Source organism: Onychomys torridus, chromosome X, assembly GCF_903995425.1.
Source record: "Onychomys torridus chromosome X, mOncTor1.1, whole genome shotgun sequence".
Classification (NCBI taxonomy): Eukaryota; Metazoa; Chordata; class Mammalia; order Rodentia; family Cricetidae; genus Onychomys; species Onychomys torridus.
The window spans coordinates 35,557,319-35,573,308 of NC_050466.1; the positions used below are offsets into that span (position 1 = coordinate 35,557,319).

Sequence of the window (15,990 nt, forward strand, 5' to 3'; positions counted from 1 at the left end):
CTTAGAAATTGAATAGCTGGCTCCTAGGGTGTATACTTATAGTTGTAAGAAATTCCTGTGTTCTTTTTTTCCTGTGGCTAATGATGGGCAGGAAGCTTTCATTTTCATCTTGATTGCATGCATAACTTCATTGTTGACTTAGCTGTCAAAGTCTTTTGTTTGTATTTTAATTGGCTTGTAGTTCTTCTTTGCAACTTTCCTATCATTTTCTCAGTGGTGTCTTTTCATAGGCACATGTTTAGAATTTTTTTAAAATCTAATTTGTAGTTCTTTTACCTTCCTAATAACCATATACGATTTGTTTGGAAAAGAATTGTTGGCATGGGCCCATCATGAAAATGTTCTCTTATGCCTTTTTTGCTTTATTTAAAAACTCTTTGGTTTTAACTTTTACACTTAAGAGGAAGAGCCTCCATGAGCTAATTTTCTGTCAACATATGAGATCACTTTATTACAAATGAATACTTAGTTTTTAAAACAACACCATTTATTAGGAACTTTCCCTTTCCCATTGCTGTTCTTTGTTACCTTTAACCAAAAAAATCAAGTCATAATGTATTTTAAAAAATAGTTGGGAGGTGGAGAAATCGCATAAAGCCTCACCCCTAAATGAAAAGCTGCAAGCAATTATTGGTTGCTAAGAGAGGGATAGTCAAGTCTTCTCCAGGGATAAACATCTGATCTGTTATCTAATCTCAAGCTCTGAACACATATATACTAAATGAACTCAGCAGGTTGGATTTATAATCTTTCTTTCTCTCTCTCTCTCTCTCTCTCTATATATATATATATATATATATATACATATATATGTATATATATACATATATATTTATATATGTGAGTCTGTGTCTAACAATAATGATTTAAGAATAAGAGATCATGAATTTGAAAAGGAGTAGAGGGAACATGGGAGGAATTGGAGGAAGGAGATGGAGGGGTATATGATATAATACAGTACTCATACATGAAATTCTAAATAAATAAATAAGGCCAAGGAGTTAGAGAAGAGCCTATTTCTGGGCTTTCTGTGTTGTTATATTTATTTATTTTTATAAATCCCTGTTTTATTACTAAACTGATTTGGTACCTATATTCCTGTGTGAGTGTGTGTGTGTGTGTGTGTGTGTGTGTGTATGTGTGTGTGTAGTATGTATGTGTGTGCACGTGTGTGCATATGAACACCTGTGTACACATGTGTACAGGACAGAGGAGGCTGTCAGGCATCTTGATCTGTCACTCCCTACTTATACCCTTGAGATATGGTCTCTCATTGAACAGGAAGCTTGTTTTTAAGGCTAGATCCTCTTGGCTCTCTTCTTATTCCCCTGGTACCTGCAGTGTGAAAGTTAGGTATGAGCCCTTTACCTTAAAAAAAAAAAAAGATAGTTATTGTAAGCCTTTTCTAAATCTACATGAATTTTTGCATCTGCTTGAAAATTTATGCAAAAAATGGTATTGTGACTGGGATTGCAAGTATTGATGAATTTTTGGGGAATTTAGTCCTTAGCCATATTGAGTCTTAATCTAGGGACATTTACTTAGTTCTCTAGTATGTCTCAGCACTTTCATAGTTGTCCGTGGAGAGCTTGATATGTTTGTCAATCAATATTTTTGTCTTGCTGGGCATCAAACCACTAGCTTTGCGCATAGTAAATAAATGCTCTACCATTGAGCTACAGCCCCAGACCTCAGTTTTTGAAATGAAATCTTGGTTTATAGATCAAGCTGGCCTTGAACTCACTGTGTGTCCCAGGTTGGCTTCAAACTCACAGTCCTCTTATCCCTGATGCCAAGTTGCTGTTATTTAATAGGCTTGTGCCATCACACCTGGCTGTGTTTTGATGAGTTTATTCCTGAGTGTCTTATTTCTATGATGTTTTTGCAAATGGAATATTTTAAAATTCCAATTATTTATGCTAATATATTAAATGCAATTGATTAAATATAAAGTATATAATATGAGTTGACTGACCAACCCTAATCCTAAATTCCAAAATGTAAAATATTTTATATTTTGGGATTTTGAGCATTTCCAATTTCAGATTTTTGGATTAGGAATTGTGCAAGCAGTAAGTAGAGGTTATGCAAATATTTCATAATCCAAATCTGTGACACTTATGGTCTAAGTGTTTTTAACAAATGATATTCAACCTGTGTACATCATTTGTGTTTCATGTACATTCAGTGGATTCACTTACTAGTTTTAGTTATTTTATAGATTATCTGACAATAGAGTTTTGTGTATTTCTTAGTGATTTTTCTCTTTCTGTGTGTGAATGTGTGTGGTACGTGTGTGTGTGTGTGTGTGTGTTTGCATAAACAGAGTCCAGAGGAAAAATTGGGTGTTCTGCTCTGTCCTTAGCTGTGAGATGGTCTTCTGTATGCTGTGAATATGTGTTGCTGCTGTTGGTTAATAAAGAAGCTGTTTTGGCCTATGGCAACACAAGATACAGCCAGGTGGGAAATCCAAGAGAAATACAGTGAGAAGAAAGGTGGGGTCAGGGGAGACACTACAAACTGACAGGGGAGCAAGATGTAATAGAACACAGGTAAAGCCAGGAGACAGGTGGTGATACATAGATTAGTAGAAATGGGTTAATTTAATTTAATCTTAAGCTAGCTAGCAATAAACCTGAGCCATAAACCAATAGTTTATAATTAATATTAAGCCTCTTAGTGATTATTTTATAAAAATGGCTGCTGTCTAGGTGGGATTGAGCAGGACTGAGAAACTTCAGTCTACAGTCACTTCCTACCCTGCTACCTTAGCATGCATGCAGCCTTTCACTGAGCCTGAACCTAATATGGTAGTCCCAGCGATCCCCACTCCTCTTAGTGCTAGGGCTACAGGTGTGCACACTATGCTTGGCTTTTTACTCTGTTGCCATGCTTGTATAACAAGCACTCATACTTCCTCAGCTAGCTCCCTACCTCCCCTTTTATTCCTTTCATTAGCCTTTTATTTTGAGTTATTAGTGTGTGCGTGTGTATTAGTGTGTGTGTAGGTGCAGTTGTTTGTGCATGTATTGTAGAAGCCAGAGGTCAGCACTGGTACTCTTCCTTCATCACTCTCTACCATTTATCTATCTATCTATCTTTCTATCTATCTATCTATCTATCTATCTATCTATCTATCTATTTACTAACTAACTAACTAACTAACTAACTAACTAACTAACTAACTAATTAGTTATTGAGACAGAGTTTCTTCCTGAACGTGGACCTTATTGCTTTGGCTAATGAGTGGTCAGTGAAAGTTCAGAGGCTTCTTGACTTTGCTCTTCAGTAGTGGGGTTACAGACATGTAATGTACTGTCCAGCTTTTTTTTACCTGGATCCTGAGGGTCCAAACTCAGATCTTCATGCTTGCACACCATGCATCTTATTAGCAAAGAGATTTTCCACAGCCTTTATTAGGCTTATTTTGATGTCTGCTGTTTCTAATAAGGTGTTCAAGGGATATGGTTGTGGTGGTATCTTGTCTTATTCTTGTCACTAAATAGCAAGTATTCATTGGTTTACTTTTGTTATCAGGCTAGCCATGGTCTTGGCTTTCAGGCCCCTCCCCTTTGATTTTGATTGAGGATATTATGGCTCTCTCTTTTCTTTTCCTGAACTGAGATTTTATTCTGTTGCCTATGCTGATCTTGAGTTCCTGAGTTCAAGCCATCCTTCTTCGTTAGCCTCCTAAGTAGCTGGATTAGGCACGCCCATCCACAGCCATCTAGAGGTTACCAATTTGCTGAAAATTTGTTATGAGTCTTGTCAAATAATTTTTTGTATATTTTGAAATAATAATTTTTTTCCATTTTCATTTAATATAAATTATACTAGTTTAAAAATATTAACCCAATGTTATATTTCTAGAAGAAACTATATTGGCCATGGTATATTACCATTTTTATTTTACATTTTTTGTGGGCATGTGTGAGTGTGGTGTATGTGTGTGGGTGTATGCATGTGTGTGTATGGGGGAAGGCTTTATATGCTCATAAGGAGGCCAGAGCACATTGGGTGTCCTGTTCTGTCACTCAGCCTTATTCATTTGAGACACGGTCTCTCACTGAACCTGGAGCTAAGCTGGCTTAAAGCCATCCTTCAGTGATTCTCTTGGTACTATTGCATCCATACTGTAGCACTGGATTTACAGGCACTTTTGGCCATGCCAGAATTTTCCTTGTGCTGGATCTGAACTCAGCTCCTTATGCTTGTACAGCATGCATTCTTAGCAAGTGAGCTATCTCTCCAACACTTAGTATTACTTTTCACTTTGTTATTTTCAATGTGCTTATATTTTAAATAATTTGTCACTTAACATTTATAGAACAGATTGATCTTCAATTTTCAAATGCTCTGGGCTTCAGATTCAGATTTTCCTCACTCTGTAATTTCTACCTTCAGAAAGTGTTTTGGTAAGCAATGTTATTTCTTCATTAAAGGTTTGATGGGAACTTTTTGACATCTGCCTTAATTCATTTAATAGATAAAGTGCCATTAAGAATTTTTACTCATCTTGTATCTATTTTGGTTAGTTACGTTTATCTTAGAATTTATATTCTGTCCCCCTCTATATCTCCATCTTACTCCCTCCCTCCCTCCCTTTTGCCCCCTCCCTCCTCCTCACCTCTCTCTCTCTCTTTTTCTCTGTCTCTGCTTCCATCTCTGTCTCCATGCCTCTCCAAACTTTGGAGAATAAAATGTAAAATCCACTCTTATCTTTGGAGAATAAAATGTAAAATAAAAAAGGAAGCCCTTAATAGGGACTGTGTTCTGTTGACTAGCTTTGGTCCCTAGCTCTGGCTATAGTGATAAAAATCACCTTTATTCCTCATACTGATAATTTCTTTTCTTGGTTTTTATTTTCCTGGTCAGTGTGCCTAGACATGTTTTAATTTTGTCAGTCCTTCCCAAGAACAAACTTTTGACTTTGTTACTTTTCTCTATTTTCCATTTTCTACTTTATTGATACCTGATTTCTTATGTTTATTTTCTTTTTTTAAAGATTTATTTATTATTGTATTTACATGAATGCTCTAGCTGCATGTACACCTGCAGGCCAGAAGAAGACACCACATCTCATTACAGATGGTTGTGAGCCACCATGTGGTTGCAGGGAATTGAACTCAGGACCTCTGGAACAGCAGACAGTTCTCTTAATCTCTGAGCCATCTCTCCAGCCCTGCTATATGTTTATTATTTCTGTTGCTGAACTTCTTTGGGATGATTTTCCCTGTTTGTCTAGTTTCTTAGTATGAAACCATAGATTCTTTTTCCATCTATGTATTCATAAATGATATACAAATATAAATGCTGCTTTAGCTAAAATACTCATATCTTTAAGATGTTTTCTATATTTGTCAGTTCAAAATATTTTCACTTTCTTATTTAATGTCTAGATTGCTTAGATGTGAGTTAGATTCCAAATATTTAGAGATATCAAAGATATTATTATTTATGATTTGTTTCATTTTGGCCAAAGAATACACTTGGTATGGTTTTGTTTAGTCTAGTTTTATGAGATAGGGTCTTATGTAGCCCAAGATCACTTTCAACTCAATTCAAAAGGTAGCTGAGGATGACCTTGAACTTCTGATCTTTCTGTATCTACCTCCCAAGTACTGAGCTGATAGCTATGAGTTGCCATACCTGATTTAACTTGAATGTTTTTAATCCATTTAAATGTACTGAAACTTGTCTTTTGATCCTGAGCAAGTTTTATGTACATGAAAAAGTGTAAATTTTATAGTTCTTAGGTATATTGTAGCATAAATATTAATAAGGTCAAAGTAGCTGATAGTATTCAGATCATCTATGTGTTTACTAATCTTTTTCTTATTTTCTAGTTGAGAGGACTATTAAAATCTCCAATTTTGTAAAACTATTTCTTTTAATTCTTTTAAATTTTGACATATTTATTTCATATATATTTATGTTGTTGGGTTTTCCTAATACCATCCTTAATCATAACTTATTTATGATTATGAAGTATCTCTATCTTTGATGTGTTTCTTTGAGACAGGGTTTCTCTATGTAGTCAGGACTGGCTTTAGATTAGCTATATGGCTCTGGGTGGACTGCAGCCAGTGAGACAGCATTCCCTACTGCTGTGTGCTGGGATTATATGTGTGTACCTCCATGCCTGGCAGGCTCATCTTCCTCACAGCCTTCGTAGGATCCATGTGTATGAATACGATCGTGTGTGCCCACTATTTTCTTTATATCTAAAGTACAATACTTGTAGAAAGCATACATTTATCTTTGGCCCTTTACATGTATAGTCCTTTAATGTTTAATATAATTATTGACATGATTAAACTTGAAGCTTAAAACTGTAATTTTATGTTCTTTTCTATATGTTTGGCTCTTATTCTGCCATCTTCCTTTTTGTTATCTTTTATTTTACTTTAAAATATTTATTATACTTAATTTTAATTTTTATTAGTATTTACTCCTTTTTCTGTTTGGTTTTTTTTTTTTTTTGTTTTTGTTTTTTTTTTTAAAGCTTAGTTTCTCTGTGCAGTTTTGGTGCCTGTCCTGGATCTCACTCTGTAGCCCAGGTTGGCCATGAACTCACAGAGATCCGCCTGGCTCTGCCTCCCGAGTGCTGGGATTAAAGGTGTGGACCACCACTGCCCGGCATATTTACTCTTTATATTATGTTAAATCAGCAAATAGCAGTTTTACAAAAGAGTTGATTCTGTTTCGGACATTGTCATGCAGTGGATTTTGACCCGTCCCTCTCTTGCTGCACTGCTTCCCTTCTTCTATTGCTCCCTCATCCCTTGGATAGTCTTCTTTATACTCTCGTGCCTTTTAAAGTTAATAGACTCTGAAAAATGAAAACACGCAACATTTGTATTTCTGAATCTGACATTTCACTTAACATGACAATCTCCAGTTACACTCATTTCCCTGTGACATATTTCATTCTTTTTCATGGATGAATAATATTTTATTGGGCACACATAACTACAATTTTAATCCATTTATATGTCAGTGGTTACCTCAGCTGATTCAATATCTTGCTATTGTGAATAGTATCACAATAAATATGGGTGTACAGATACCTGTCTTACATGTGATTTTGATTCTTTTGGGCATATACTCAGGGGTGCTATAGATAGATAATATGGCTGTACTATTTTGGTTTCTGATGAAACTTCCATACTGATGTCCATAGTAGCTGAATGATGTTACATTTCTACCAGCAGCATATGTCCTTTCTATCACATTGTCTTAGGGTTTCTATTGCTCTGATTAACCACCATGAACAAAAGCAAGTTAAGGAGGAGGGGATTTATTTGGCTTACACTTCCACATTGTAGTCCATCATTGAAGGAAGTCAGGACAGGAACTCAAACAGGGCAGGAACCTAGTGGCAGTTGCTGATGCAGAGACCATGGACAGGTGTTGCTACTGGCTTGCTTCCCATGACTTGCTCAGCCTTCTTTCTTTCTTTTTTTTATTGGAAAACAATTTTTTTATTATTTAATTTTTTCCCTTTTCTTTTACATACTAACACCTGTTCTGCCTCCCTCCCCTTCTCCCGCTCCCCCACCCTGCCTACCCCCATCCCATCTCATCTCCTCCTCATAGAGGGTAAGGCCTCCCTTGGGTAATAAATGCAGGCTGCCAGCCTGATTTCTTATAGAACCCATACCACCAGCCCAGGGATGGCACCACCGAATTGGGCTGGGCCATCTCCCATTGATCACTAAATGAGAAAATGCCCTACAGGTGTGTGTACAGCCCCATCTTATGAACACATTTTCTTAATTGAAGTTTCCTCCTCTCAGATGACTTTAGCTTGTATCAAGTTGACATGAAACTATCCAAACACACATCTTATACAATTTTCTTAACATTTGCTCTAGAGATTAAAATATACAACTTAATATTTTCATAGTCTAGAGTTAATATTGGCTGCTTCACAAAAAGTAGGAATTTTAAACCATAAATACCTACTTAATACTCCCTGTTCTCTATTTTCTAATTTTCATATGTAGGTTTTTTTATTTAAGAATTTTTTTATTTATTTTTACGTTCCAACTACAGATCATCCTCTCATCCCTCCTTCTGCTCCCCCAGTATTGCCCTTCCCTACCCCACGACTCAACCCCCATCTCTCTCCTCCAAAAGGGTAAGGGCTCCCATGGGGAATCAGCAAAGCCTGGTACTTTCAGTTGAGGCAGGACCAAGCCCCTCCTCCTGTATCAAGGCTAAGCAAGGTGTCCTACCATAGGTAATAGGATCCAGAAAGCCAGCTCATGAACCAGGGATAGATCCTGATCCCACTGCCATGGGCCCCTCAAACAGACCCAGCTACACAACTGTCTCCCATATGCAGAGGGGCTAGTCCGGGCCCATGCAGGTTCCACAGCTGTTGGTCTAAGGTTCGCAAGTTCCTATGAACGTGGTTCAGTTGTCTCTGTAGATATCCCCATTGTGATCTTGATCCCTCTTGCTCATATAATCCCCCCTACCACTCTTTTACTGGGATCCCAGAGCTCAGCCTGGTGCTTGGCTGTGGATCCCTGCATCTGCTTCCATCAGTTACTGGATGAAGGTTCTATGATGACAGGGTATTCACCAATCTGATTACAGGAGAAGGCCAGTTCAGGACCATCTCCACTGTTGCTAGTTGTCCAATCTGGGGTCATCCTTGTGGATTCCTGGGAATTCCCCTAGCACCAAGTTTCTCCCTAACCCCATAACGGCTCCCTTTATCAAGATATCTCTTTCATTGTTCTGTGGGTTATTTTTTTTTTAACAAAGGAAGACTATAGACTTTACAAAAGAATTTTATGATTATTTACTTATTTATCTATTTGAGTTTTTTGAGACAGGTTTGCATTATATAGCCCTGGTTGCCCTGGAACTCACTATGTGGCCTGGGCTGGCCTTGAACTAATAGAAATCTACCTGTCTCTGCCTCCCAAGTTCTGGAATTAAGAGCATCTGCAACTATGCTAAAGAAGTTGAGAGAAAGGGTTTCCCCCCAATTCCTCAAGTACTTACTGGACTTCCATCTAGCATCATTTGCCCTCAGCTTTACAAACTTCACTGAGCCTTTCTCATAGTCCAGGCAGGTCTTGTGATGAATTGTCTGAGTTTTAATTTTTCTGAAAACATCTTTCTTTCATTTGTTAAAGAATGTTTGACACCCCCCCATCATGTTTTGAAAATCTTTTACTCTTTTCTGGTCTTAACTTTCTTTCTGGTGAGAAATCAGTATCATTTAAATTTTGTTTTTCTGTATGAGATGTGGAATATATCATTTCCACCTATTGGCTTTTAATATTTTCTTTGATTTTTCTGAAGTTTGATTATTATGTGTCTTAATGTGTCTTTCTTTGCGTTTATCCTGTTAGAATTTGCTGAGTTTCATGAATTCATAATTGATTATTTCTTCAGACCTTCTTTCTTTACCACATTGTTTGTCCATTTCAAACTCCAATTTCTTGTATGTGTGACCTTTGAATACTGCTTCAAAAATCCTTGAGATTCTCTTCAGTTTGCTGTTGTTTTGTTTTTTTTCAAGACAGGGTTTCTCTGTGTAGTCTTGGCTTTCTTGGAACTTGCTCTGTAGGCCAGGCTGGCCTTGAACTCACAGAGGTCTGCCTGCCTCTGTCTCCCAGGTGCTGGGATCAAAGGTGTGCGCCGCCGCCACCACCACCACCACATGGCTTCTCTTCATCTTTTAAATTATTTTATTATCTCTTTTCTGATGGGATAATTTCTATTCATGTATCTTATAATTCAGTGACATTTGTTATTGTCATATAACTGTTGAATTCATGTAGTACAACCAAAATATTCCAATAGTCATCCTAGAATTTTCTCTTCCTTCTCTGTATCCTTCTTATTCTTACTGTTTTCTTGTTTCTACTTTTCTAGTGTTATTCTTTCTTTTTGCATTAATTGAAAGTACATTTTATTTTAAATACCCAAGCACAGCTGTACACGAGGCTTTAAAATCATTGTCTGTTACTTTTATTTTTGGCTGTGGGCCTAGCCCTTAACAAATCTCTCCAGCTCTGTCTGTTAATTTTAGTGTCTGGGCCCACTCAAGATTGCTCTCCACCAACTATCTTTGTATTTGTAAGTGATCATATGTATTCTTTCTCCATACATTCAGAAAATTTGGATTACATTCTGAACATTGTGAATTTTCTTACGTGGAAATTCATTTCTAATATATTTCTCTGAAAGCTATTGATTTGGTTATAATGGGCGACTAGTTGTCTGGAATAAAAGTAAACTCCATGTCTTGGGTGGCAGTTCAAATCTCAGCTGAGTCCATTGATCTTTATTTGTAATTTGTCCTATGCATATATGACTCAGAGACTAGGAACATAATCTGTGCAGAGTTTAAAAGCTCTCTGCATCCCAGATGTTTCCCATCCAGTCATTCCAATGGTTGTAGTTCTCTCAATCCTTTGCTTCTGATTCTTCCCACTAAGAATAAGTAGAGTTATCTAGAAGCATTTTCAGATGCCCTTCAAAGCATCAGCTGAGCAGCTGAAAAACAGGTGGTTCACCTTGTGCTTTTATCCTTTTCTGAGTGCTTCCTCTGCTTCAGAATCTATCTGCCAGTGCTCATTTTCCTGGGCTTTCAAATGACCATTAGTTTATATAGCTGGTAGATGCAGGAATCTCCTCATCCATTAAGAGCTATTTAGCTATACTAGAAGCAGGTGTTGACCTCCCTGTTTACATATGGAGTCTCCGTTATAAACATCAGTGGATAAACAGACCATCAGCCCTAGTCACATTGTTAGTACCAAATTACCTATATGCTGAAGCTAAATCATGGTCTGTAAGGTCATCAACTGAGCATGGGTCATCTGTGCTAGAAAAGTCCATATGAGTTTTATGTTCAAGTCATTCTACAAACATTATACACTGCCATGCATACCTCTCTTACTCTATACTCGACTAGGTTACAGCTCACAGAGCAACACTATGCATGGATAAGAGGAAAAATCACATAGAAAAAAATCACATGTTTTTGTTCAGTTACCCCTTTGCTTTATAATCTCTGGATAAGCCTTTTAACTTCCCTGAGACTCTGTTTACTAATATCCTACTACAACATACTGCTCAAATTTGGCAAAGATATTAAATAAGAGAATGCATGTAAGGTGCCCATACACCCATTTTTGCCTAAAACATTCAGATTTATGATTGTGGTCCAAGTGTAATTTTTAATAAAGCCTATTTTCATTCTTAAAAATGGTCTAGTATGTACTAAATACTATTTATTACAAATGAAACCAGCATATCCTTCTAACCATGAATCTCTAGCAGAATTGCTAAAGGCTAATGCCTTACTTCCCTGGCTCACTTTTAGTGAGAGCATTCTCAATGGACTGTGCAGCAGGTGCCTAATACTACTGCGTGGTTTGTCATTGTTTTTGCTTTCAGAACTGTATGGAAGAAGGTAGCCTGATGTCTCAACTCACCTTTATTTCTGAACATTGGGGCAAATCACCAAGTTGTTCTTTTTCTTTTCAGCTTGTGTGTGGACTTAGGTGAAAGGGAAAGAACCTTGGAAGAAAAAGTGTGTGTGTGTGCAAGTATTTGTGTGAGTGTGCATGTGTGTGTGTATTTGTGTGTATGTGCACATGTTTGTGTGTATTTTTATGTGTGTGCATTTTTGTGTGTATGTGTGTATTTGTGTGTGTGCATGTGTTTATGTGTATGTGTGCATTTGTGTGTGTGTGTGTGTGTGTGTGTGTGTGTGTGTGTGTGTGTGTGTAGAAAGTGTGTGGTAGGTAGCCCATGGAACCAGGCCCCATCTCTCAACTTCAGCCTGCTGTGGGAACTCTGAATTGGTTGGGATGGGAGTACCAGAGGATGTCACTATGATGGGTGAAGACTCCAGCTTTTATTTCCTGATTTTTCTTGGCAGATTTTCCTTGGCGGTATCCCTCTAAGGAGGGTTTTGGCTTCCATATATTTGCCTAAATCACTGAGGGAAAAAGTTCCTCTTAATGGATTACAAACTATCTTGTTTAATTTTTTTGGCCAAACCTCACTCTTTAAGGTAAGTTCTTGCCTCCGGTAACTGTCATGAACTGACATGGTGACTCACTGTAATTATGAACTCCTGCTATTTTCATGATGTTCTGTTTATTTTAGAATATGCTCTGATTGATTCTACAAGTCTTTCAGCACAATCCCTCGCTCTCCACCTGAATCAACATCTACTTTAATGATGTTTTACATTTTTGAATTTTCACAGTTCCTAAGCTTTGGATGGGACCTTAAGGGTTATCTGGTGACCTAACAGAAGCCTTAAGATGTTTCAAAGCAAGAAAAGAACAGCACGTTCTCCTGATGAGATTGCTTTTCAGCTTATTAATATTCCCTCCTCCATCTTTCATGGCTCCTAGCTCTGAGTGATGTAAACCTCACCTTAAGCTAGAGGCAATGAAATGTGGTGAGGCATGGTCTCCGGGACCAGCTGCTAGGATTTGAAGTGGACATTGCTGTCTTCTACCTGTGTGATTCCTGGCAAGTGATTCAACCTCTGTGTGCCATAGTTTCTTGCAATGTGAAATAGTGTAAGAATAGGGCCTTATGGACCTGTTAAAGGACTGAAGGAGTTAATATCTGTAAAGTGCTTAAAGTATTGCCTCGCACATCCTAAGCAATGAGTAAATGTTTACTTTGCTGTTGTTATTGCAGGAGTGGGTCTCTGCCTATGACCACTCAATCTTGTCGTGCTGTTGAGATGACAGCAACCAGAACTGGCTTAAGGTTCATGACAGTGATCACTATTAATTTGAATGCTCTCATCATGTACCTCTGGCTGGCCTGGAACTTTCTGTGTACACCTGTAGACCAAGATGTCAGAGATCTTATAGCTTCTGTCTCCTGAGTTCTGGGATTAAAGACATGTGCCACCATACCCAGCTTTAGCTGTTACTGCTTATGCTTAGTACCTCATTTATTTCTTATGGGAAACCGAGGCTTGGCAAAATAGTTTTGCCCAAGGTCACACAGTGATGAAGTGGTATAGTTAGCAATCAAATCCAGGCTGTCTAATGCCAAAGTTCTGACATTTGTTTTTCCTTTCTTTACCGCACACGTATGTGTGTGTGTGTGTGTGTGTGTGTGTGTGTGTGTGTGTGTGTGTTCATGTACATGTGTGTATATGTGTGTTCATGCATGTTTGTGTGTATAGGCACACAGACACACATGTATGTATGTATATGTGGTGGCTGCACATTCGAATGGATATCTGTGCATGTGGAGGCCTAAGGTTGATGTCAAGATACGTCCTTAATTGTTCTTCCACTTTACTGATGAAGGCAATGTCTCTTACTACAACCCGGAGCTTGCCAATGTGACTAGGCTGGGAATCTCAAGTATCTGCCTTCTAAGACTGGAATTACAGGTTGGCCACCATTCCCACCCTGCATTTTACAGGATCCAAACAATGAACTTAACTACTAGACATTTCCCCCAACCTTGGGGTTCCTATATTTGAAGTTAATACATTAATTTGTCCATATGTGCTTGTAATCCTAAGAAATTATCCAAAGGAATGAATTCTTAGTGGTCAAACATTTACAGATTGATTGGGGAGATATTATACTGGTTTTATAAAAATATAGCAGATACTTTTAGCACCTACCAATTTAAGTGTACAATATCACCACCAAATGTGTTTGCAAGGCATTCTGTTTCCCTGGCATTCTGTGACCATTCTTCTCTCCAGCTAAATTCTATTTGTTCCTATAGTTTAGTTCAAATCCTACCCAGGATGCATCCCCAGAATTAATAACTCCATTCTCTCTTCTCTGTACCCTGGAAAAATTAGTGAACAATATTTTGTAATAATGATTTAAAATGTGTTTCATAGCTGTCTGAACCTTTTGATATTCTTGTCACTGCTCTGTATCATCAGAGATGCCATTATTTTTGGTCTTAATTTCCCTCCTTCCTTCAGAGGGCTGTGCTTGCCTCTCAGAATAAGAGATAAACTTGCTTTGCATAGATTTCACACTTAATAAGTAATTTTGATTCGCTAGCACCTTCCATTGAAATAGACTAAAGACCTTTGAAAAAATTAGCCTACAGACGTCATAGTGCTGGATGAAGAAGGGTTAGAAACAGCTTGGCATCAAATTCAGAGCTGGAAGGGCCCTCATAATTCACAGCGTCCTGTATCTTCATTGTGCCAGTGAGGTCACTGAGACTCAAATGGGGAAGGCACTTGCTGAAGGTGACACAATTCATTCTTTTATTCACCCAATCATTTATTCATTCAGTAAACAGTCATTTCATTTCTATTCTGTGTCTTCCATGGTACTGGGTGCTGGATGCTGGGTGCTGGGTGCTAGGGCTACAGTGAGAGAGAGGTAGGGTCTGCTCTTACAGAAAATACAGTGAATTAAAAGAGATCAGAATGTAGATGTTTGTAACACTGAAAGAGGGGCACAGGGCTAGGATCTGTGTCACTGGGGGCTGAGGAGTGCATGACTGAAGACATGCTACCCTGTGACCACTTTTCTCTTCAGTTCCCAAGCTCCACAGGCTTAGTTTTACACAGCTTCCTCTAAACTCTTTTGACTGGAATCTTGATGGTCATTACAACATACTACCTTAGGAATTGTTGACAATACACCACTCTTGAACATCTTGTGCCTCTTCCTTTCTTCTACCAGCTGCAGCTCTGGGGAAAGAGCAAAGGCACTGAGCAAGCACACTGTGGCATAGGGACTCTGGGACTGTAGAGGAGGGAAGAGCAGGAGCCACCTGAATTAGGGGAGCTCTTAGCTGTGAAGGGGTCACAAAATGAGACAGAGTGAATAGAGCGGGCACAGAGGAAATATCTGTGTAAATGCTCAGAGGTAAAACTTGAGTTTGGGGGAGTGAGAAATGATTTTCCCTCCCCCCATGCTTACTGTGTTGTAAGTAAGAAACATAAATCCAGAAAAGAGGTTAGTTAAGTGAGTCATTATGGATACTTCCTCATTTGGCCTTTCCACCACAGAAAACTGTATACCTTAAACTAAATTGGAGGATAGTTAGAGGTCATCTGGTCTACCCTTTTTCCTCATGTTACCAATGGCCCAGAGAAGAGAAGGTCTTTGGAAGAACCAGAGGGCTCAGGCTAGCACTTGGTTCTTTGAGTGTCAGTAAGACCTTACCACCATGACAGCTTGCTGATGTTCCGCTTTAGCAGGCTGCTTTGGGGAACTCCGAAGAGAAAGGGGCACTAAGTCATCAGAGTGTGGATTTGTTTTGTCTAATTGTTGGAACTTAAGCAAGAAAGGGTTAAATTTGGTTGACAATTTGAGGGTACAGTCCACCGTAGTAGGGAAATCCTTGTGGCAGAGGCTTGAGAAAGCTCATCATATAGTGTCTGCAGTGGGGATGCACATGACTTCTGGTGCTTAGCCACCTTTATCCTTTTTTATTCACTCGAGGACTCCTAATTGAAGGCATGGTACCACCCACATTTAGAGTGCATCTTCTGCTTCAATTAACCTAATCTAGATAATTCTTAAAAGGTATGCTCAGAGGCCAACCCAATCTACATGATGCTTCTTAGATATGCCCAGAGGTTTATATCCTATATGATTCTAAATTCTGTCATATTACAATATTAACCAACACATGAATGTTTGGGATGGACACAAATGGTCAGGAACAGAAAGTAAGACACTTCCAAGTTGACCAAGACCACATTCATGGTTACTCAAGTACTTAAGTTGACTAGGGAATGCTTAATGCATAGTTTTCCCAGTGGCATCTTCTAACCCTGTCCAGTAGGCTCTTCAGTGGATGTCATTTGAACATCAGGCCTTCTTAGAAAAATTGTAGAGGATTTTCTTTATCTCCCTCCCATCTTCCTCCAGCCTACCTATGGTTTTCTATATGTAGCAGAGGAAGCAACCACTCAGCTAACTGGCCTTCTGGAGTCTAGTCCTTTGAAACATTGACCTTATTAATTAGAGAATCTCCTATCAG

At 38.3% G+C, this 15,990-nt stretch overlaps 1 protein-coding gene across 1 annotated transcript in view; it reads left to right on the forward strand.

Annotated features, from left to right (window-relative positions):
• Nucleotides 1-15,990, forward strand: part of Adgrg4 (adhesion G protein-coupled receptor G4) — a 113,524-nt gene that overhangs the window by 74,415 nt on the left and 23,119 nt on the right. The window contains exon 13 of the mRNA XM_036175699.1: nt 11,918-12,052. Within this exon, the coding sequence (XP_036031592.1) occupies nt 11,918-12,052 (135 nt within the window). The remainder of the gene's footprint in view (nt 1-11,917; nt 12,053-15,990) is intronic.